The sequence below is a fragment of the Phaenicophaeus curvirostris genome, chromosome 4 (assembly GCF_032191515.1).
Source record: "Phaenicophaeus curvirostris isolate KB17595 chromosome 4, BPBGC_Pcur_1.0, whole genome shotgun sequence".
Lineage (NCBI taxonomy): Eukaryota > Metazoa > Chordata > Aves > Cuculiformes > Cuculidae > Phaenicophaeus > Phaenicophaeus curvirostris.
Window position 1 is genome coordinate 26735064 of NC_091395.1, and position 25249 is coordinate 26760312.

The 25249-nt window shown below is 38.6% G+C and overlaps 1 protein-coding gene across 4 annotated transcripts in view; it reads right to left on the reverse strand.

Moving 5' to 3' along the window:
- RAP1GDS1 (Rap1 GTPase-GDP dissociation stimulator 1) overlaps positions 1-25249 on the reverse strand; it is a 94823-nt gene that overhangs the window by 58481 nt on the left and 11093 nt on the right. For 2 of the 4 annotated variants that reach the window (XM_069855567.1, XM_069855570.1), the window contains exons 1-2: positions 6949-7054; positions 4110-4214 (exon numbers count right to left, since the gene is read on the reverse strand). In XM_069855567.1, the coding sequence (XP_069711668.1) occupies positions 4110-4214; positions 6949-7039 (196 nt within the window). In that variant the 5' untranslated portion in view covers positions 7040-7054. Of the gene's footprint in view, positions 1-4109; positions 4218-6948; positions 7055-25249 lie in introns of those variants that run through there. The other 2 variants (XM_069855569.1, XM_069855568.1) reach the window with 2 other exon arrangements.

A 25249-nucleotide genomic window follows, 5' to 3' on the forward strand; every position in this document is an offset into this window, starting at 1 on the left:
CGGCAGTGAGCATAGAGGTGATAACTGCATTTCTCTGAGAAAAATGCATCCAGATCCACCTTTGAGAGCTCTCCTTCCCCTGGTCTCCTCCTGTGGATTTTTCTGCAGACTTCGATTCTTTTCTTCTTTACACACATTATTATAAAGCAGTTACAAGATAAGCTCTTTCTTACTCCAAGCCCACAGTGGGGGAGGGAACAAAATGATCCCTGTTTGTAAAACATCTCAAATTATAATGTAAGGAATTCTGACATCTTAAACACAAAATTAAATTCCATTTTGCAGTGGACAGTTAATCTTGGAGGGGTTTTTTAAGCCAAATAAAAAAGAAAAGCTGCAGAACGTCAGAATGATATTATCTGACAAATTAATTCCTTGGGTTTTGCCTTTTCTGATTGCTGTGACCTTTCTATGCTCCATATTACTGTATACAGTTTGCTTACAGAGCAGCAAAATCCTTTCTTGACAGCAACACATCAAACCATGCCTATCTATAATAGAAAGAATCCAAATTCTACAGAGCAGACAACGGAGCGATTAGTTTTAATCCACAGTTTGTAAAAGAAAACACATGCAATACATAATTTCACTTCCTGATTTAGTAGAAGCCAGTATTTCAATCAGTGCATGGCTGACACCTTTTTTGTGCTCTTTATGTTGCTTATGGATCTTGCGCTACAGCCTTCCTTTAAAAATCTTAATAATGGAAAGTTTAGCAATCTAGAAATGGTGAATGCTGACAAGAGTCAGAAGTGCAGATGACAGAAACGAACTAAAATATCTGCATAAATAGGAATAGACCATCTCTCCAAATAATATCTCCTAAAGAAGCCATCTGTGCAGGATTTTCAGTTCTGGGTCTCAGATCCAAAGAGCTATACAACTATGTCCTTAGGCAAACAGCACCTAAACACACTTGAATGTGGCTCACCAAATATTTACCAGAAGTAACGCCATTCAGTAAACTACATGATTCACCCTTGTGTATGTGCATGTGTGCACGCACATATACTTTAATTTGGTGTAATAAATGGCAGAATAGCTTGTAAAGCCAGACAGGAGGTATCCTGTTCCAGGGCACTACTACCTGTCTGGGATTATCAAAAGTTCAGCTATCAGGAGGCGTGTGAAAAACAAAAGAAAAAGCAGCAAAGTACATAAAAAGAAATTAAAAGGTACAATATTCACACAATCGTAGAATGGTTTGGGTTGGAAGGGACCTTGAAGATCACCAGTTCCAACCCCACTGCCATGGGCAAGGACATCTCCCACCACATCAGGTTGCTCAAAGCCTTATGCAATTTGGCCTTGTCATCATAACTTTGTCATCCCTTTCTATGTGGTAGACAATATGGGATGAAAGTAGTTTGTAACGTTTTAATATAATGAAAAGTTGAAAGGTTGTATCCAAAGTAAATGGAACTATAATTGTCACTGTATTGTCAGAGACTAGAGAAATTTAACTTCTGTTTCTGCAGCAACCACAACCCTACGCTGCACGCATAGTGTAATAGTCTCTGAAACATTCATATGTACATGCAGTATGCCCAAATCATAGTTGTGGAAATTATTATTCCCTTTGTTAAAAATCTCAATGTTTTATTAACATCAGGTTTAACTGCCAGTTTTGTCTGGCAGCAGATGGGAGTGGGTTGTATTAGTGTGTTAGTAATACACTAAATCTTACATACGATAAAATAATATTTTTATCTCCAAGTATTAATGAAGTGAATAAAACTAAGTTCTGTGACTTGTGATACCACCACGAAATCCCAGTCCTGTAAAATTCTCTTAAAATAAATTCAATTCTTTGCATGTCTTTTTTTTCTAATGTTACCCTTATATGATGATTTATTGAACTATACTCAAAATGTATACTTTATCAATATAATCATACACATGGGGACATATTGAAGGAGGGTAAGCAATTATAGGAGAAAACTCATTTACATGTTACACTTAACATGTAGTTTTACATAAACAACCTGATTTTTAATTATTACTATACAATAATTCATACAGAGAGAGAAGTACAGTGTGCATCCCATATCTCTATGATATCATATACAGCACATATATAATAATATACACTAAAATCAATCAATACATACAATCCATATTAAGACTGATGAAGGAGAAATGAGAAAGGACATTCATTGGTTGTTTGGTCAAAAGAAAGGACAGTCATAACATACTGGTAGCCCACTAATAACTCAGACTGCAGTGTTTAGGAAGCTGATCTATACTGATTGTTGAATCAGTCAACATAATAGATCAATCTATTACATTCATAATCTCTAGAGTCTTTTGAATGTACTGCCATTTCCAGAAATTTATTCCAAAACAGAAACCTGTTTTCTACGAGGATATTTTTAATAAATCACTAGACCATCTTGAGAATTAAAGCCTGTTGTCCAAAGTGACACCTAAGTTTTGCTAAGTGTCTAATTCACTTGGATTGGGCCTTGGGCATCCAACCCAAACTATTCTGTGATTCTATGAAAGGGAACTGATATACAGGTTCCTAAATCACCAGCAAGTTGCTGAAAAAAACATCCCATCCAATCCATCTGATTTTCAGTAAGTTATTTTAGTTGCGCTCAGTCTTGGGCAACTGAAAATGTGGCGATGTATATCATATGACCAGACGTATGTATGACAGATGTATATCATATAGTCATATGACTAACACAGAAAGAACATAGTAAATGGTGGTGGGAATTATAGCTAAACTGCCCAAGAGATAGAGGTCAAATTCCTAATAATCTGCTTATCGGCTCTAGCAACTAGGAGACTAGAAAAGATTTTGGAAGGAAGAGCAAACCCCTAGACTAAGACGGAAGAGTCATCTCATTGCAAGGAAGCATTTGCTGTATATTAGTTGTGTCTGGCAAGCTTATTCTGTGATATAGCTATGTGACCTTCATAGGCAAAATGGTAAACTCTATTATATGCACTAAGCACTTTGCAATTTTTCATACCATCTTCTTAGTACTTATCATTTAAGTATGAGACTTAAAAGTACTAGAAATATCAAATCCAATTGGAAGTTGGACTAAAGTTCTGGGTATACCTTGTAAATAAACCCCTAAGAAAAATGATTCAGCATCTTCAAAAAATGGGTTTATATATACCTGAAATATTTTATTTTCTGGCTGACATCTCCTTGCAAAATGATTGGAATTGAAAACTCACTACCCTTAAACGCAGGGACTGCGTTAAATCCATATTTGATTTTATATGGATGGTGTTTATATTCTGGTGCAAATAACCTCATCAACTATTTTACACTAAGCCAAAAGGCTGTGATTTATAGCATATCATTACAGGAAAGAAACAAGATTTATTAATAGCATGTACTTTTGTGTGTATTGTTATTTACAAAGGACTAACATTTTTGTAAATCAAGAATTTCTAATCATGGCTTGTATCTATCCTGACAAGTTTTTTGACCTGAAATTTTATACAGATTTTTCTTCTGCCACCATCTGAAGCGCTAAGAAAGTTAAACTCGGCAAAGCCTTATAAGCTGTCATCTTCATTTACCATACCTTTCTGCTTAATGCAAGCAAGGACACACATTCTACAGCTTTTGGTGAAAAAGACATCTTGTTCCATTCCTAAGTTATTTTTGTTGTCATACCACATGTCAAATTTGGACCATCTTTGGATACCCAGCTTATTTCTGCTAATTAAAACTAGTGGAAATAAAGAATACATGATCAGAAGTCTGAGGAAAAAAAAACATTACCAATAGGAAGCTATGCTCTTTTAACTAGAATTAGCACTCAGCTCCCACATCCTCTGCCCAACCTTATCAGGCTTATTTGTCCATCCTTGTACTTTGCTTCTTAAGTGATCAATTGGAAAAGGAATTGTGCTACTTCATTACATTAGCAAAAGGACCGGACTACAGCTGTTCCAAGTATTTACTGTCAGTCTTTGATGCTACCTGAATATTACAGATATGCAGGTTAATAAAATTGAAACCCAGAACAGTCAATGCAGCAGCCTACTGCTTCAGTCTTTCTGCCATGTTTCAGTATCTCCATTTTAATTCTCTAATCTCACAACACAATTGAAAAACTTGAAAGGTCCATACAACTTACTGGTTTGTGCCAGAGCTTGAAGCAGACAGTCCAAACATCCCTCCAAGCTATCTGCTGTGCTGTCAGTGGTTATCTTCAGTTTTTTCAGGGCATCACTTAGATTATCTGCTTGGTAAACACAAAGAAAAGAGAAATCAGTGTCCTCATCAATTTGGTAACAGCATTATAGTCTTGAATGTAAACAGTTACTGCAAAGTAAACAAGATCCTGCATCAATGAAGAAGGCATGAATAGTCTGTATTCTGATGATACAAAAAGCCAGGAATCAAAGGTTATAGATTAAATTAAACTTTTCAAATTAAATATACATTTATTATTCTGCATCTGAGAACAGGATGCCAGCAGGTATTTTATGAAATGCCACTGAACAGCAATTTTGTCATCAATATTTCTCGGTCTAGTTGGTGTGGAAAACCAGCAATCATTTCTTTACTTCTATCCTGGGGGGGTGAATATGATAGAAAGAAGCATGTCTTGAATTTTTCCATCAATGTAGGGAAAATAATTGAAAATACCATTTTCTGCATGGTGCGTAGGCTGCCACCTTGACCATACATTCACAGATCCCTAGTGCTAAGCTTATGGCCCTTTAAGTATTATGCCATTTTCTACCACAATGTTACAAGCATCACTGTTTATATGAACTGTGTTAACTCTTCAAATTCAAGAGATCCATAAAAACATAAGACATCTTCTAGAAATAAGAAAGTTCTGTTGTGGACTTTAAATAATTGAATATCCCTTCTCTCATTAATAAAATAAACCATCACCTAAACCACATATAATTATCAATAGACGCACATTTTTCCCATGGAAGTTGTGGCGATATGACTGCTATAATTTTTGATATTCTGTCTATTCACAAGTGTTAGCAGCTGCAGCCTGAGTCCTTTTGGTTTATTAATGACTAACCCCACTCTGAATGGACTATACTTTTCAAAAAAATGAGTGCTGATTCTGTTGCCATGCCAACTCTGTAAGTAAGCAGAAAGTGCTACTCAAAACAAATAACATTAAATAGCATCGAGCTTTCTCTTACTCCCCAGTGACTAACCAAAAAGCCTTGACCCAAGCCCTAGAGAACCATAGGTACAGTTCCTTTGCAATGCATCACAGGTATCTGCTGAGCCTGAAAGGCAGCCAGTGCTGTCTTAAAGCTTCACATCAATGGAGGAAACCGCCCCCCCTTCACAGATGAGGTGGCAGCTGCTGTGTTTTGCCTCCTCTTCATCTGCCCATGTATGGGGTAGTGCAAAGGAAAGGAGGCGGGGCAAGAACTTTCCTTTGTGCTCCCTTTACTTGTCTTTAAGGCACTGGTGGTCCAGCGGAGACACAGCAGGCATCCCACAACGAGAGTGGAATCTTACTCCTTCTGGAGCTGTTCTGCTTCTCAGCCTAAGCTGTGGCTTTTATCCCACCTCCATTTTTTTATTAGCATATGGTTTTGTAGCACAATATCCCACACAGATAAAGATAAGATGCTTCATTTTTCAAGTGCTCAGTATTTAGGCATGAAATTCATCATTAAATTGTTATTAGACAGCTAGTTTGCCTACTCAGTAATGAACATATTCTTAGCTACACTATAGCCAGGAATCCCATTACTCCTAAACGCAGAGAGGCAGAAGCATGCAGTCAACACTGTAAAAGCTTTTGGGCTGATACATCCTGGAACAAGGTACCAGCTTTATCATTTTCCCTTGTACTAACTTATGTTACTGTCTAGCAGGCTTACTGCAGTACAGTTATTGAATAACAACCAACAGTACAGCTGAACATCCACTGTGAAGTCTCATTCCTTATATGGAATTTGTCCAAAGACACAGGTGCAGGGTGCCCAATGACCAGCCTCAGCACTACAATTTAACATTGTGTTCCACCTCCTCTTATTGTCTTCTCATCCATCACCCTCTCGAGTTCCTTTCTTTAGCTTTCTGCTAACATAGCACTAATTTTCTTCCATGCTACAGGCATCTCATCTCCTTGTATACCCACACACAGAGCTTTGAAATTGTAGCAACTATTTACAGTATGAGGACTAAATGTACTACATATAAATGAAACCCAGGGTTTTCCACAAGCTGGGGAGGAAGAAAATGCATTGGTAAGAAACTCACCTTCACACTAGTTTTTGCAGATTATGAAGAGGGACTATTGTTATTGAAGAACACGCCCAAACTTTGTTGCTCTCTGATAGCCTCTTCTACCTTGTATGTGCCTAATACATCAGAAAATCCCACTTACTACTATTATATTTCATTTACCTGTGCAGAGATGAGTGCTTTACCTCAAATACTTTAATTGCTTCCACTCTGTGCCACAAGAACCTGCAATAGATTTAGCATGGTCCATCCAGTCTTTTTTCCTATCTCCTCTTCCTGCTCAGTTTCATACTAAGTTTTTCTGGGGAAAGCCCACTATTTTAATGCCATACAGCTGCATATGACACACAGAATGATGGATTTTGGGTAAAACTTTCCAATGTGACTATGCAAATATTACATTCCCCAGGACAAACATATCAATTTCTCATCATACAGAGCATGTGCACATCTCACTGACAGACTGTTAACTTCAACTTCAAACACACACTTCACGAAGCACTGGAGAGGTATGCCATTGGTAACCCACCTTACTTTTAAGATGTCTTACAAAACTATTTTGCAATACATCCTAAACTTCCATTTAACTAGATATGATTAGTACCATAAGTTGTTTTAAAATATTAAAAATTAAATCAGAAACCATATGCATAAAGTGTGTTTCTAAATGAAATTACAGTGATCCTGGATTTTCTACCAAGCCTACAACTCTAAACTTACTGCAGCTCAAGACTCACTCCTCCTTTGGTCCAAAAGAAAAAATACTGAGTAGGAGTACTGTAGAAACAACAGACCCCTTGGCACAATGTCAGAAGGCCATAAGCACATAGGAAATAATTCCCTTCAGGCAAGACTTCACCTGCCCACTGTGACTCTTTCTTGCAAAGCCAGGGCTTTCTCTTTTCTAAACAGGGTCAATATCTTGAAAGACACATTTTCTTCTGAAACCTGACAATCTCTGACATATGCAAATAGTTTGTAAACAGAATAACAGAGATTTTGTCATTCTTTTTTCTTGCTGTTCCGTAAAGAACAAAACCTCACAGTTTGAGATGACACTGACAAGGACATTCTGGAAGGAAGGGCCGTGCTGTTCCAGTGGGCTCTCCCCATATAGTCACACAAGGCGTCCCGATTTTTGCAGTTTCACAGTTGCCCTGAACCTGGCATTTAAGGAAAAAGCTGCAGATGCTTGTCTTCCATGTACAAAATCCCAGTTGTTTTCTTGTGATCATCTCCTGCTTACTCTTCTGTCTCTTCCTCTTTCTATATAAGCTGTTTCCAGTAGGCTTGCTACTGCATAGGCTGAACAGATTCTCAGAGATAAAAAGCCATCAGATAAAAACAATATCAGGGATCGCTTTGGCTAACTGCCAGGGAAACATGAATAAGTAGATTTCGTCAGCATGCAAGGTCATGTGAAAGCTTTTGTTAGGAGTATCTAAGGGGGGAAGACTAGGATGATAGCGGTAAAAATAAGGCTTAGTAATGCTCCCTATGGCACAGTTGCTTAGCAATCTGGTATCAGGCTGTGAGTTCGTGAGCCATCACATCAGAAGTTTAATAGAAATATCAACTATTTTGCTGATGACCCCAAGCACACGGAGTCACTCCTTCTTACACCCGGCTTACCAGATTGTTTTCAGAAGAATTAGTTCTCTTATCTGGACAGAAAGCCCTAAATCCCACAGACCTTAATCCCATATATCCTAATGATATAAGCTGGTAAGTCAAGAAGCAGAGTTTGGCAACAAGTGTCACACCTATCCAGCCCATTCCACCCACTGCTGCATTTTGTTTTACAGCTGATAATAACCCTTGCACAAACACTCACAAAAAGGAGGTGGTTTAAATACTATAGTAGCCTTCGTTGCTGCTAGTGGCACAGCAACATCTTTCACAAAATTTTCCTATCTCTTGCACAGACATTTCTCAGAGAAAAACAGAAACTAAAAAAAGTGAATGCTTTAATATTCCTTTCCATTTCCCTGTATTCTTTTTTTTTTCTGAGAGCTTTTATGTGACTCATTCCTACTTTCAATTCCCATTTTCAATTCGTTTCATACAAACAAACTGTTCTTTCATCTTGTAAAAATGTGGTAGTTGATCAACCATGTTCAGGGTCACGGACACAGGAATGCTGGCTAGGCTGCATATAGTTTTACAAGGCATCTGATAATGTATGTAGGGATGCACCTTCTGTGGACAAGAACCTATCTGCTAATTTTGCCTTGAGTTCACAGCATCTTTAAGGCACAGAAAAAGTCAAAGTACACAAAGAAACCAATCCTCCAAGACTGATGTTAAAGTTATTTAGAGTGTTTTGGCTGAGTATTTAGATGAAAAGGTTTTGTCTGGAGAGTTCATTTTTAAGTTTTTTGTGTTCTTGCCCTAGTGTAGATACTTTCTATTAAAAAAAATAAATAAATCAGAGTTTTATCTTTACAGACTTTCCTGTATCTTTTGACTGGTATCTAGTCTACTGTTGTTATTACAGGGACATTATACATGCAACTTAACAGATACGGAATACAAAATTAATTTAAATGGGACATACTGTAACAGGCCAATCAAATAAGCTCAACCAGTTCTGCTATTACAGAGATGGTGGCTGTATTAGCCTCAGAGCCTTTTCAATCTGTTTCACTGTTTCTCAGGTAACAGTGAGACACCAAACCAAGCAGAAAGAATTACACCATTTCATGCATCTTCTTCTGTTATAATGTCTTAAATTTTTAAGTGCGTATGTCTACATGGACTAGACTTCAGAAATTACTTAGATTTCTTTTACAGACTTTAACTTCAATAATTTCAGTACAAAGTAACCTACAGGAAAACCCACCACTTATTCACCGTAGTTGTTTTTGACTAAAAGCATATTCTGAGCTTCTGTTATTTCAGAACCTAAGAACTGACACAAAGATCAGACAACCCATTTAGGCCAACATCTAGCTCCCAAGCCGTCCTTATCCCACCCTCTTCACTTCCCTTCCAATATCATCTATGTTTCTACTCTATTAGAGACCACATGTCACCAGCAGAGCACTCCATGCACAACCATATTTAGTGGTGCTACCCCACAAGTCATTGTCTCAACCTTGATAACCTCTCATGGGGAAGTGGGTGGAAGGTGGAGAAGGGTGGTGGTGGTTTGTTAATCCTGAAGCTAGCTGCCTGAAGGGTGGGCTTATGTGCCCTGAATTACTTTTTGCAGCAGGAAGCTCAGCAACTGGTGAGACCTGTAGCATGCTTTTGGTCTTTACCAACCCCAGAAGCCCCGTCTCCAAAGAAGGCATAAAAGATTGGCTCAAAATTATCAGAGCCCATTAGTTCCCAGGACATTGATTAGGCTGGCAGGAATGCACAGGTCCTTCTTGAATCAACATTAGGAAAAGTGAGGATGGATCCCCTTGGATACCCTGTCAGAAGACACCTAGTCCCACACAACATTTTATGTACCTAGACATGCAAAATACCCATAATACACACATTTTACTGAGGACAAAACTTTGTCCTCATCCTTAGGCCACTGCCAAAAAATACTCCCTCCCCTCCTTTCTTTGCAGCAGCTGCCCTCAAGTGCTCCCAAGTGTACAGTGTTTTCTGTCAAACCACAGAATCTGTCATTAGAAACGATTCTATGTTCTTAGCCTAGCCAGGAAATTTTGAAACCTGGCACCTCATCAAGAAGCAGATACATACTGTCAGAGACCGGTGGGGTAAAGAAGAATTAATTTTTGATAGGTAATGCCAGGAGAAGCTTAGCTGGCTCTTGTCTCATAAAAAGAACAGAAGTAATAGTGTTTCTCTAATAGCAGAGAAAGTCCAGTGTGACTCATCGGATTCCCACAGAATTTACTCTTCTCAGGAATGACAAAAACAGATGGGCCTGGCTGAAAGCAGGTCTTTGTGAATGCAGTGTTTAACATGCTGCCAGGACATAGCTGGTCCATCCCAACATGAAATACATCTGACATACAGACTAGATTAGCATTTGTCTGGCACGGACAGAAGACGGATTTACACATGCTATGTGAACCTGTACTGCATTTTGCCTCTCTGCGACACAATGGCATTGTTGGCCGCAGCTGGGAGACAAGAGGCACTGGCCACCAAAGTCAGTAATAGCCCTTTTCCCTTACCAGGCCCTTCTGTGCCTGGTTACTGTGGAAATCTGGGCCACCAGACAATTACAGACTGTTCTGCAGACTTGTTCAGTCAGCGACATCAGAGAAGGATCTCCAGGCACAGAGAAACACATCCCTATGAGCTGACAGACACAGGTGCTATAGCCACCCTTGCCATATCTGCAGGCGGTTCTTTTCACATAGCATCATTTGAACAGGGCAGTGATTCTGTCCCTCTGTTCCTCTCTTGTGAGACCTCATCTGGAGTACCATGTCCAGTTCTGGAATCCTCAACAGAAGAAGTATATGGAGCTGTTGGAGGGCTACAAAAAAAGATTAGAGGGCTGGAGCACCTCCCATACAAGGACAGGCTGAGACTGTTGGGGTTGTTCAGCCTGGAGAAGAGAAAGCTCCATGGAGATCTTTATAGCAACCTTTCAGTACCTAAAGGGGGCTACAAGAAAGCTGGGGAGAGGCTGTTGACATGGGCATGGAGTGACAGGACTAGGGGCAATGGGTGTAAACTGTAGAGGGACAGATTTAGACTAGACATAAGAGGTATTTCTTCACTATGAGGGTGTTGAAGCACTGGCACAGATTGCCCAGGGAAGCTGTAGCTGCCCCATCCCTGGAGGTGTTCAAGGGCAGGTTGGATGGGGCCTTGAGCAGCCTGATCTAGTGGGGCGTGTTCTGCCTATGGCAGGGCAGTCGGAACTAGATGATCTTTAAGGTCTCTTCCAACCCAAACTATTCTATGATTCTAAGACAGTTCTGGCTGCACTAGTGCTCTTGTATGCAAACTTTCCAAGCAACAATATGGTATAAGATTCCTCTTTGGTCCTTAGAGATGCTCCTTCTGTGAGTTATGCCACCAGTGGTATGGGCAGTCTGAAGCACCCCTGTTTCGTTGAGTCTTTGGAGAATCTCTTCAGAGTGCATGGGAGTAGCATGAGCTGCAGGGTGCTGGTTCTATTCCACTGCCATGCAAGACACGTACTGGCAGCCTGGGGCTCTCCCCAGCAGTAGGTTATCCAAACTGCCTGAGGATGCACAACCAAGAGACATGGTAAGGACAGACCAGGCCAAACAGTCTATGACAATTCAAAGATCAATAGCTTTGTTGTTAAATGAATAGGAAACGGAAAACTATTTTACCACTATAAAGTTATCACTCACAGTTTTAATACCGCATACATTTCTAGGCAACTCATGTGGTAAATGACTTGCCGCATAAGTAGAAAAGGCACAGATATGTCTGAGCAAAGGTAAGGAACAACTACTCCTCAAGATGTTAAGTTAATGGACTCTTCATTCTGAAAAAACTATGACTGAGGGTAGGAAAAAAAAAGAAAAAAGATCCAGATGTATGAAATCATGAATAGAACTAAGGTAATGAAAAGAAAGGAAAAACACTATGTATTAGCTAACACAACAACTAGAATGGTAAAGGGAAATTATTGAGCAACAAACTTGGAGAACAGTATATTTTTGCACATCATAATTAACACTGTGGTACTCTTAAAGAAACTAGAACTATAAACAGATTAATTTATTCAATCAGAAAAAAATACAAGGAAACTACAGTACATAGATGGCTATTAATCCTACAATATGCATAAAAATTCCAGATTAGGTAGCTCCTAAATGTCAGATTACTGGAAACTGGGAGAATACCACCCTGTACTTGCCTACCTCCTGTCCCTACCTTGCCCAGTGTTTTCCCAGACATCAGCTACTGGTCATTCACTGTCAGAGACAGGACAATTGTGTACACTGACTTTTGGTGACAGGTGGGCTGTACGGCATTTACATTGTCACACTGCCTCAGTGCTCTAATTCACCAAGAAAAGATGACAAACAAATCTCCCCAGATGTTTCTGGACTTTACTAGGCCACCTGTTTGGACCTAGCAACCTGGAAAAGATTCTGGGTTCTGTAGTTTCGCCACAGCCAGTAAGGTAATTCCTGTGTTATCAGCTGCATCTTTGGTGCTGAACAGGTCCCAAGGCTGATCCTCATCCTAAACCAGATTAACACTTAAATCCATGATTCCGGCATCTTAATCAGGGAGGATTTTTATTTTTTTTTAACTGAAACCCTACTTGTTTCTGTCCTACTGTGTTTATTGGGGTGGATTAACTTTTTCTCCCCGACTAATTTTACTGGTTCTAGGGAAACATCGATAGATGACTAACTGCTGCAACCTGGTTTTGTCTTAGGTACATTTGCACTACTTTTCTAGCATAGTAACTAATTTTGAGGAAAGTGCCTATTTTTGTCAACAGTTCAGCTGCTTCATTCTTAAACACTGAATCTTATCACATACCATCTGGTCTTAGAGACTTGTTACTCTTACATTTATATATTTGTTTCGGTATCCGTTCTGACACCTCGATCTCTCATGGAGCTTGATTTTTATTACCTGAAAATACCAACACATTATGACTCATTGCCACCTGAGCAGTAAGCTACCTAATTGCTTTTAGTAACTATCAGGTCAGGCTACTCATGCTAACAACTACTTAGTCAGTTTGTACTTAAAACCAGGATAGAAACCTAAACGAAGTAGCACCAGCCAGCATTCAGTTCACTTCGAATCTCCTGTCAATGCAATATTTTAATTTGGCCATAGAATTCTAGTTAAGTTTAAAGAAGAAAAAAAAAAAGTGGTGCAGTGTTCTTTTGGGTGTTGTTACTACTTCTGAACTCCCTCAACAACATGTACGTAAGCAGAATTAAAAGGTTCAACACTAAAGATAAACAGAAACAGAGAAGAGCTAAAATGTAATTTTTTTTCTTGTTTCCTGGGTCTGTTTTGTTTTGTTTGTGCTATTTTTTGTTGAGTTTTGGTTTTTAGGGTTTTTTTGCCTTGGTGGAAAATGGTAGTCTTGGAAAATAACTTGCATATTTTTACTGTAGTCACAAATAAGAAAATAGATATTAATACAAACATTTACAACTATTGCAAGGTATATTGATTCATCATGGCTGTAACTGATTTCTGCATGCTAATGACCCTTTCTCTACTACTTAAGCTCTGAATAGCAAAGGATAGACTGTAAGAACGGCATTTCAAAATATTCTGCAGAATCTTGGAAGATTTTTGTCCCTTCCCCTAGGAAAATGAAGTACAGATTTATGTATCTTAATATTTCCTAATTAAACACTGAAGATTGGAAATTACCTTAAGGTCCAAAGAAACTGATCAAAATCCAGTGAAACCAATACAACTTCTACTGATTTACAAAAAACCCTAAAAGATCATGCTCAAAATACGTCCTAAAGCAAGGCTGAAATGTATTTTTTCATAAACAAAAAAGAAATATATTGTTTGATAAAGAGAATCTGTACTGGATGAATTTCATTTAAAAATCAGCTAATGACATAAGACGATGTTTTTTCAGCTAAAGAAGATACAGCTCAGTTTATGGAAAGATCTCTTCTGGTACCCTATTACTAGGAGTAGACGACAAAATCATATACAAGATGGCTATCAACTTGTGGAGGATTACATTTAATAGACACAACTGCACAGTTTATTTTTGTACAATTTACATTCTCCTGGTTCCTCGACTTCTCTGAGCGACATTATGAAAACCCAGGAGACATGCAAAGCAGAACAGAAAATACTAATTGGTATTTTTGATAGACAAAAGCCTTTTAAACCCTCACTGGGTCCTTACTGAGCAAGAAACACACATTACCACCTGCAATCAAATCTGAATCCACTTCAGTGGCTTTATTCAATGCTTCATTATAAAACTGATAGTAAAGAAGGCAAAATGCTTGTTTTATCCTAAGTGACATGTCATATCAAGATTAGTCACATTTCAGTGAAAAACAGTTTGGGTGCTGAATGGAAGAAAAATATCGTATTGTCTCTACCATAAGTATCAGGTAATTTTCCTCTGCGTCTTCTGGTTTAAGTCTCATGTTCACATGACTTTTTATAAATATATTAATTTCATAAATTCATGCACATCACAGTTAATTTATTCAGAATCATCTATCTGATGAGACCTTATTCTGTTTCCCTTACTTTTTAGGAAGTTTTTTAAAGATAATTGTTAAATCATTTCTCTCTAGATTACCATTCAGTACTTGCATTCCTCGAAAGCAGCATCAGAATTCTGAACACAGGAAAACCAAAGTTCACTGCAGCAATTTTCCCATTTGGGGAAAAAGGCTAAGGCAGGGCAGGGTACCTACCAGCCAGTGCCAGCAATAACACAGGAAGAAAAGTGGCAAGACAGTCAAAAGCCTAACTTCAGCATCTTAGGAGTCTGTGTAGTTCTTATCTGTGCACTTATGTTATGTGGAGTCTCTAAACCTCTTCCAAGGAAATGCAAACGGGTAACATAACGCAGGAGTAGCAATCTTCCTCATCTTCCTACTGTATTTACATAAAAGAAGTACCAACTCATTTCCCTAATGAAGAAATCAAGTTATCAACAGAAATAACAGCTCGGGCATAGATGTCAAAACCATAAAAAATTCTAAAATGCGTATCACAACCTAAGCCTCCAGCTGTTTGGCTTTCTTTCTCCTGCCTCCCATAAGCGTGATCTGCAGTAATACATGACAACTCGCATGAAGAATGCTTGGGAGCTGAAGCTCAGGCTGCAACTATCCTTTCTTTCAGCACTTATGGTCTCCCTATCAGTCCCTGCTGAAGGACAAGAGAGGAGCCACCAAGAAGTAAGTAGATTTCTTCCAGGATTTAAGTGCCTACAGGCTGCAACTAAAGAGGCAGCCAGCTGCCCACTGTATGCAGCCACAGCATTTGGTTCACAAAATACAACATACTCTTTCTGTTGTCAACCAGATTCTGACTTCTAAACCCAAACTGTGGAATTTAATTGTTCAGTTCACTCACATAGTGTATTAATTCCATCTTGCCTTATAAATACTCTGTAACAACATACACATTAATATCTCTGAAATGCCTATAATATCAGTTGGAGTTACTGAACAAATACTGGATCTGTTTCTGTACAAAGTCCTCAGGCTCATCTTTCACCAGCAATAGTGAGAATTTTGCCTGTTTAAGATACCCAAGCTCAAAATTAGTACTGCTGGCTTGACTTGTACATCACATCAGTGTTCTTCATGAAGCTTCAGGTAAATCAGATATTACAAAATACTAACCTGTAACACAGCACATTTCTAGCTATCGTGAATTCCCTGAAAACCTTGAATATGGAAAGGAAGCACTTAAAAGGCATGGGGCAAACAATGGGACCATGGTATGCTAGATTTGGTTCCTTTGCTTCTTAGGCTGTCTGGTTTGAAGGTCATCTTGCGATTTATTGAGACAATGAAGATTTTCAGTTTTTAGATATTTCTTACTGACAATAAACCCATGAAGATGCCAGATGAGGAAGATTCACATACATTCACATGGTTTTCTACGTTTACTGCAGTCCTTAAATGGAAATCTGACATCACTACTGTTAGTCATTACTGACATCACAAATCAAGGTTATTTTAATACTTTTTTGTTCTCTTATAAAAATACATTCTTTAAGTATGGTTGTTAAAAAACTTGTTTCTGAATTACATATATCCACTAATTTTGTATACAAACCCACCTTTATAAAATTCACTAAAAAGTGGTGATATTTAAGTTACCATACACCTCGTATCTCTTCTTACCCACCATACAGAAATGACAACCTCTGAAGCTGTCAACATCTTTGCATTAAGGGAAGTTACATGTGTAGTTCTGTACAGTAGGAAAAAAATATCAAGCTTTCTGACACATTCTCTACAAGCATTTCAAATATAGTAAGTTAAACAAAAACTCAGCCCTTGTCCTATTGAGTGTTAATAAAATTCCATCTGGTCACTTAGAATCTGTGCCAACATTACCACACAAAGAGCCTTTGAGGCATTTGAACATTCAAGAGTCACTTGACAGCTTTTTACTTACTATTTTTTTTCTGTGTGTGTCAAATACACACCTAATAGTGCACAGATGGCTGGGTTCTAACAAGTTTACTTGCATGTAAACTTGAAACTAACCTTGAAAGTAAACTGCTGAGGTTTTGCTTTGGGCTGTTACTTGGGTTTATATATTTTTTCCTAACATTTCGGATTGTTCAATCTACTGCTGCTCCAAGTTCCTTATCAGGCAAATACAAAATGAAAGTGAAAACCTGGTGCCTAGTTGTTCTAAAACTGCAAAAAGTAAGAATCTACTCAGCCTCCTCAGACCCAGCAGAACGGAATTAGGTATAGGGAGTTAAAGTCACAGTAGACAGCAAGTTAAAGAAACATTCAGTGACAAAAACCTTCACAGGGGAAACAAATCTCAAGAACCGCTCTGAGCAATGAGAGAGATTTTCAAAACAGATGGGTACTATGCTCAGTAGATATTATGTATATAGCTTTTAGTGGCAAAATCAGTTACACATTTATTCTCTAATCACTGTGCCAAAATATGTGTATTAAATAGAAAAAAAAAATCCACACTGTAATTTATATTCAAATTTGCCCTGGAAAACCAGAATTGGTTTGCCAACCTCCGCCCCCCTTCAAGAAAAAGAACACATTCTGAGCAACCTCATCTAGCTTCATAGTTAGCCTAGCTTGGCACAGGACACTATTAGGTGACTACTAATGTCCCCAATTACTTCATTTTTCATTGGAGGCTGAGTCCATCTAATAAGGTGGACATCATAAACACATCGCATATATAATAATAGTAGTAGCCAAATATAAGTGAGGATTCAAAATGTCACAGGCCTGACAGTTAATCTAGGCAATCCACTTCTGCACTACACTGAGTCAAAAGAGACAGGTAAAACAGTACTGAATGCTCCCCCAGACTCTCAGCTAGAAGATCAATTTTCTGGGATGTAAGAAATAGACAGTGAGACAAAAATGCTATTTCAGTCATGAGGAGTGGTTTAGGAATGCTCTGCTCAATCCTATACCTCAACACCTTATAACTGAATCAAGTACAAAAATCTGTAAATTAATGGGATTAATTTAGATCTTAAACCTCCGCAGGATAAGCACTCAGAAGACAGATCAGAGCCTGATTCTTTCAGTACCTACCTGTGACTTTTCATTCTTATTAGAGTATTTCTTTAAGTAGCCAGCCAAGTGTGTATAAACACTTGGAGGTCCTGACACATAATGAGAAAGGGCATAAAACTGTAAAAATATAGACCATTTTTATTGTTATTGTAACTAATTTGTGAGCAATTCAACCAAACTGAGTTTTTTAAAGAATTTTACTAGAAAGATCTTTGTTTTGACATTCTCTTTCAGCTCTTCGTTGTGGACTTAATTAAAACTAGCTGCTCCAGTCTTCAAAGCCATAACATACAGGTCTAGACCTAAAGAGCTATCTACTATAGCAATAGTAGTAGGCCTGAGCAGTGGGAAAATAAGAGGCGAATATAGGGAAAGCTGTGAAACTTTAAGGAAAGGCTACAGAAGACTTAACAGACCATAACAATGTTCTTACACGTACCCTATAACTATTTTGTGCTATATTTTTAAGGTATCTTGGCAACATAATGAAGTTGTCACTGAAAAATAACAATTTCTGTAACCTGCTTTCATACTCCTGATCTGAAATCCTGCTCTTATCACTTAATAACTTTTCTTTATTTTGCTACTGTCCTTTTGTATGCGACTATGGGATATTTGTTGTTGTACCTGCCTGCAAAAGGCATACTGTTAAAGAAGGACCTCTGGACTTTTGAGCATCTTTCTGAATTGTAAGCTCTTTAAAAACTCTTGGAATATGGAGACTTGAAATTTCCCAGTCTTTTTCCAAGCTAAGAAATTATTTTGTTTGCTGGATCTTCAAGCAGCTAGTTTTAAATGCAAGGTTGATCAGAGCACTCTAGCAACCCATTTTCTCCTGACTTCAGTTTTCTCCACAGCAGTAGCTACCATGGTGTTCTGTGCCAATAGAGTTCCCTTCCTATGTTAGCTCTTTGAGAAACAGACAGACATTGGAAGACTGAAGGTTTATACACTGCACTTGAATAAAACCTCAGCAAGGAGAATAATATTTACCTGGATATGAAGGTCATTTTGCAGTCTATTCCTTTAAATTTTATACAGAGATATAAACTAATACTTCTATCACTGGTAAAATAAAGCTTAAAAACAAATGGAAAAACTTCATAAACTGAATCACCTCAGCAGTCCCTAAGACAATTTGATATGCAACTACACTCATGCAAGTTCCCCTTTCCTTCCTGACAATTAGGTAAATATCCTAAACCAGCTGATCTACTACACTTGTCCCCAGTTATCATTTAACAGAAACCAGTAGTTTTCCCCCCAATTCTCTATGTCAGCATTACATTGTCAGGATTAGGTCGCAGCCTCTGCATCTTGTCAGGCTGAGGGATTTCACGATATCCCAAAGGCCAGATATTCCTTGGATTTGAAGGCCTAGTGGTTGTTTACGCTGTTCCCTAGAGAACTTTCAAAATTCACTTTTTTTGTTATTTAACTTCCCCAAAATTACCAGAATTTCCCTACTTTTAATTACAAGCTACACGATAATTACAAGCTACGCATGAAAGCTTCCAGCCCTGAAAATATACTGAATTTGATTGAGTGCACACAAACAAGTTCATAATGGAAGTGACCCGCCATTTGTGCTATTGCTTGGTTTCCAGTGAAAGTTTGTTAGAAAGACATCTAATATGTGACTCTAAATCCCTTAATATGCAAACATCTTATAATTAAAAGTTCACATAGTGGAAAGTACTTGTTTGCCTATATTCTCCTACTGAAGCTACTCTCAACAAAATATTTGTGCCCTAAGGAAGGAAGGGAAGGAGGGAAAGGCTATAATGTAAGAATGTGCCTTTCCTTCTGAAAACACAGTCATTAAAACCTGCAAGTCACAAATTTCCTTTAACCACAGAAGGGCTGATAAGAGCACTACAGTTTCCTCATGCCTTGGAGAAGTCTTTTAATAGTCTCAAATGTCAATGAAGGATACCAAGGAAATTAAATGAATCCAGGAAAACACCACTTCCTGCCTGGTGAGACTGACTGATGCCACTAGTCCTTCAGTTTAGCACAAATTACTGAACCAGCCCCAAATCAACAATAATTTGCTCTGTAAGCAGGCAGTGTTGCCCACATATACTGACAACCCAGTCTTCAATTTACAATCATTCATCTATACGCTTTTAGGGCCAAAATGTAATCTAGAGTTTGTTTTTATAGGTTTCACTTACTGCCTTAAACCTGGCGATTAGTGGACATCTGTGGTTAATCCCTCTAATAATAAATATTTAGCCATTAATGCAGTTATTTGCTCTCACTTAGGAATGCATAGGATGTAGAGCATCAACAAAAACACCGCAGTGACAGGATCAGCTCAGATGCTCTCTAGAAGAAAAGGATTCAACCCAGGTTTTACATAAGTCATAAAACTGCATATTCAGATAGCAAAATTAAAACGGTGCACAAAATGCTTAATATAACCTTATTTTAAAGAACCATTTCTACAAAACCCACTAGTATTCTGCTGAAGTTAAGAGTAATCATTAACCTCTACACAGCATTTAAGAGCTTTCTTTAATAAAAAATATTCAACAGTGACAATGCAGTAAACAGAATACTGATGTTCTGAGGAAGCCCATTACAGTACATATACACAGCTGGATAAATCATAATCCAGATGTTATAAGCCTCAAATATTACTTCAAACCACTATGATGAACATGTAACTGAACGAGGAGATGCAATATTCTCTGAAAATACGGGTTTGGAGAAAGAAAATCCAACAGTGCAAATCCAGTGGAGAGGGAGATCTTCAAAAGAAAAGGCTACTTTCTATGTATTAAATCTTATGACCCTCATTTAAACTATTAATCCCCCATTCTGCAATCAGCTATGTTCAGACAGCATTCCAAAACCAAGTGGAAAGCTCCCAAGACATGTGCTTGTAGGAACCTAAATAAGAAAGGCAAGCAAGTTAATTTTTTTCCCCAAGAAGAGATATATTTTTAAAAGACAAAATATTTCTGCAAAATGCCTCTTAGTACATTAAATTGCTAGTCATTTGTTTCCCCCACAGGCAGGATCTGAGTGTGCTGCAAAGTGGAGGACTGCTTTGCTTTCACTGCTTAATAACCACCTCTCAGACTAAGTAAAGAGTCATATTGACAGAAACAGAAAGGAGTCAGGCTCTGCATACAATCTGCAGGTCTCAAGAATGAAGGGCAGAGCTAACAGCAGACAGGGAGGACAAACAAGTCCTTGGGATACGTTTCACAAGGGATGTAAGGTTCTGTCACAACTGGATACAGTTGCAAATGTCAACCTCTAAATCAAGAATGTCCGCTGTCATCTAAGACATTCATCCCTCTGATGATCAGGCAGATCTTGACTGACCCTTAAATCAGAGGAGGGAAAAACCAAAACCAAACAAAAAAATCAGGTTTATCTACAGAGATGACTCTAGGAAGCCTGCTGCCCGTTTACCAGTCACCAAATTCTGGAGAAATATAACCTTTTTTCCTTTGAAGTTCCACATATGTGAAGCCGAAATCTAGAACTCTCTTAATCCTCTCAGGGAGCTTAACCAAATTCATGTATTAATCTCAATCCTTCCTCAAATGTGCCTGGTACACACAGACAACATGAATTCTTGGGAGAAAGGCAGCCATCAGAAAGGATGGCAAAAAAGTGAAAGCACCTCTTGCACATTAGCCGAAAAAATGAAAATAAACCAAATGCTATCCTCTACAAAAAAAGGATTTAAACGCAATTTCCCAGAAATGCACTTAGATCAGATTTTTGCATTTTTCATGTGAGGACTGAAACACTTCCTGCTTCTCCTGTTGAGATATTAAGCAATCATTGCATAACACAAATGAGCAGTCACAGGAAGAAGTGCTGGGACTGAACAGCTCCACCTTCTAAAAAACACGCCTTCAGTAAAAGGTTGTGAACAGATACCACTATCAGGACTGGTTTTCAGATCTGCTCGAGGGCACAGTTTCAACTTCAGGCAGGAAAAAAACCCTGAACCATTCTTTTTCCTGCATGTGTACCTATCCCCAGGAAGGCAAGGGTGGTAAATCAGCTGCACCTCTTCCTCTATTCACATCTGAGAAGGAGGAATGAAGATTCAGACTTTCACTGAAAAAGAGGAGACACCCATGTCTAAGAAAGAATTCCATGCTCTAGGCAGAAATTGTGCTGATCAGAAAATGATATGCATATTAACTATAGGTGGTTTCCTGCTGAGCTCAGTAGTTGATCCTACTCTGAACTCTCCAGGCACTGTTTAGAGATACAAACTCCTGGCTCAGGTTTCTGAATGCAACACTGGGAACCAGCACTTCAAGTCCAGAGCGCTGTAATGCAGTCCAACCCTAAACATGGTCTACAAAGAAACTTCTACTGCTCTAAGTAATTTCCTGACTAGCTCCTGCATGTAACAAGGATGTTGCAGCCTTCAGCATAACTGAGTGCACTGAGGAGCTATTTATGGACTACCTGACAGTCAAGAAAGACTAAAAAAATCCTTGCAACAGTCTGTCAGTAGTCCAAAAAACTCCAACAACGTGCCCTATTCCCATCCTCCGCTAGGATAGGAATCCTAGAATCTTGCACCAACATTAAGGAACAGCACAGTCCTCTCTATATATTATGTGTTTATAGTATTTGCGCCAAGGAAATTCCTCTCAGTCAGCACATATAACTCCCACAGATGCTAGCCACAAAGGGACCACACCTGAAGAAAATCTCTCCTACTACATTTTCCAATTATTTTTTCTGAAACTTTACTTTCTCAATTATAATTGATCCCTTGAAAGCAGAAGGAAGAAGAATTGGAGAAGTTCAGAAGTTGTCACGTGTCACAGGTGGAAAACTCAGAGATAAGTTTCATGGAGTAAATGTGTGGATTATGCACAAGCCAAATGCTGCTGCTGATTTTAACTACAGTTGAAAGACTTAGGTTTGAATGCAATGAGAATAAGACAAGGATACCTCTGCTTCAGCAGGCATAGATCAGTGCTGGTCACGTTCCGCTTACTTCCAAAAGACACATATAAAACCAAAAATTTTAAAAAGCATTACCAGGCTTAATATCCTTAATCTCCATTTTACTAACATACAAAAGCCTCATACGGAGTGTTACTGAAGTAATATTAACCAATACAGTCAGCAATTGATCCTTAAAACAATATTTATCAGGGAAACTGCTAATATTTCAGCTGTAAGCACAAGATAAAAAGGTCTCCTATCTCACATCCCATTGAAACAAGCAGTTAGGCACAATGAGAATTACTCCAAGCATCAATGCAGGCAGAGAACAAGCTGCTGAAAAGCCCCCGGGGTTGCAATGGATGCCAAAGAGAACATGAGGCAGCAGCATGTTCTCAAGGTAAATAAAGCAAACTGTATATTGGCTATATTAGAAGCACAGCCAGCAGACCAAGGCTCTGCTTGATCCCTGGCAAGGATTTGTGTCCCCCAAAATTCTTTGCTGGTTCTAGGTGTCCCAGATCAAGAAGGACGCAGAAAAACTGGAGAGAGTTTAGGACCGGGCTACCAAGATGGGCATGTGCCCAGAACATATGATATGTAAGGGGAGATGGGGCAAAAAGGAGGGTAAAGGGGAACCTGAACATACCCGAAGAGACATTACAAAGACCATGGAGGCTTCCAACAGTAGCTAGACAAGGTTATGGCTGACCTGGTTCCAGTATTGGCAACAGTTCCACTTCAAAATGCTTCCAAATGACAACTCTGTATTTCTTTTAAGGTTTTCAGCTCAAAACACCTTCACTGTTTCTACCATAGGGCTCATTACATTGCATCCAAACAGGACCCATTTTTTCCAGGTATGTATAAGTATTCCTGTGCAACAGAAATGTAACTGCTTGGTCTTACTAAAAAGTAGCAGAGTACAGATTGGAAAAATCCTGATCAGACTACTCTGGCTACCTAACTCTTACATAACAGATCTTTCCCTTTTCTTTCCAAAACAGGTAACTACCCTTTTGTTCCATAAGAGACGTAGCAGTTTGGGGGTCAAGAAGGAAAAAAAACCCAAGCACAGGTAAGACAGGCTTCTTTGTAGGTACAAAATTATTTCCTTTCTCCTGAAAACACAGTTTGTTTGTTTGGGTTTTTTTTTTCAGATTCTTGTCTCACATTCACTCAGTGTATGTATTTTTGATACTGCTTGCATTTCCACATACAAGAAGACAGACTATGACTGTATAATACTACAGAGGTGAAGTCTTACTACTGGGGAAAAGAAGCAACTTATTTTAGAATGATGCAAAATTATCTTGATGTGGTAACTCCTTCATATTATTCCATAAGGATCCGAGCACAACTCTGAAGAACCAAGAAGGTGGACTCCCTTTCACTGTGGTCTTCAGTTGTAAAGGCAAACAAAAAGCCCTTGAACAAGCTTGCTTTCTGTAACAATATTTTAATATTAAGGAAATGTTATTAATTATTCCTATCTCTAAAAAGTGAATTCTGATTAAAAAATTCCAAAATTTGACACAGTGTACATGACACAAGTGGAATATAAGTACCACAGAGGCAATTTTGTTAACTGTTCACTAGTGTAAGTATAAAATCGTATTAGCTCTCCACATTCCTATGAAAACAAGTGGTTAGGAACTTCCCAGCCAATTAATTGTTAAAAGATGATATGTATACAATGAAATAATTACCAAAACACTCAAACTTCACATTTTTAGGCGAAGAATAAATTGTGGTCTGAATACAAGCCTTTGAAAATGCTAGGTTTAATTATAGCTGTCATTATGACACTTTGATATCTCTTTTAAATGACGCAGTGTCATAGTAGAAAACTGCATTTTAGGAGCAAATATTCTCACATATACCAAATAAGTATCTCTTGACAGCATGCCTTTCACTTATTAGGCTACTTGTTTACTTCCAACTTTCATTGTTCAAGGCAAAAACCTAATTTTCACTTCTTTCTTATTTCCCTATCTGTGTCAACAGCAGCCATCTGCAACGCAATAACTAAACTCTACATGAAAATTGGAGTAAAGGAAGACATCCTTTTACAGTCTACTGTCTTGGTCTTCTTGTTTTCACTTTTTAAAAGAAATTACTGCAGGGAGAGGGTGAAATTTGAGTCTGGTTTTATTTCTCTGCTTCACTTTTCATATAGTTAAACAAAATTTTATCTTTGGTCTCTCACTTAAAAGGCTATTTAAATGAATTAGTGTTTATAGATTCCTCTGAAGAGCATTTGTTTAATGCTAGAGCTCAGTGCTCTTATCTCTTCAGTAAATATTAGTCACTCGCAGCCAGCACAGTTACCTTTCCTCTCTAATGCATGGGAAGTTGGATTTCCTCATTGTATCTGTTATCATGATACAAAGAACTGACCAGTCTTTTGAAAATAAAACTGCTTATTCCCTTCTGCCACAAATTCTCCAATGTACCAAACACCTGCAGCTTTTCCTGGCTTCCACAGCTGTGAGTCACTACAGCCTCAAAACTGTTTTAAGACCTTAATTCTACTAAACTATAATGAGTATTTAAAAATGAGACTTCAAGTCTTCTCAAAAATGAAGGTACCGTGAGCACAGCCCTATGCAGTGCTACAGACTAGGAGAAGTCTGTCTAGAAAGCTGCCTGGAGGAGAGGGACCTGGGGGTGTTGGTTGACAGCCGACTGAACATGAGCCAGCAGTGTGCCCAGGTGGCCAAGAAGGCCAATGGCATCTTGGCTTGTATCAGAAACGGTGTGACCAGCAGGTCTAGGGAGGTTATTCTCCCTCTGTGCTCAGCACTGGCGAGACCGCTCCTCGAATCCTGTGTTCAGTTCTGGGCCCCTCACCACAAGAAGGATGTTGAGGCTCTGGAGCGAGTCCAGAGAAGAGCAACAAAGCTGGTGAAGGGGCTGGAGAACA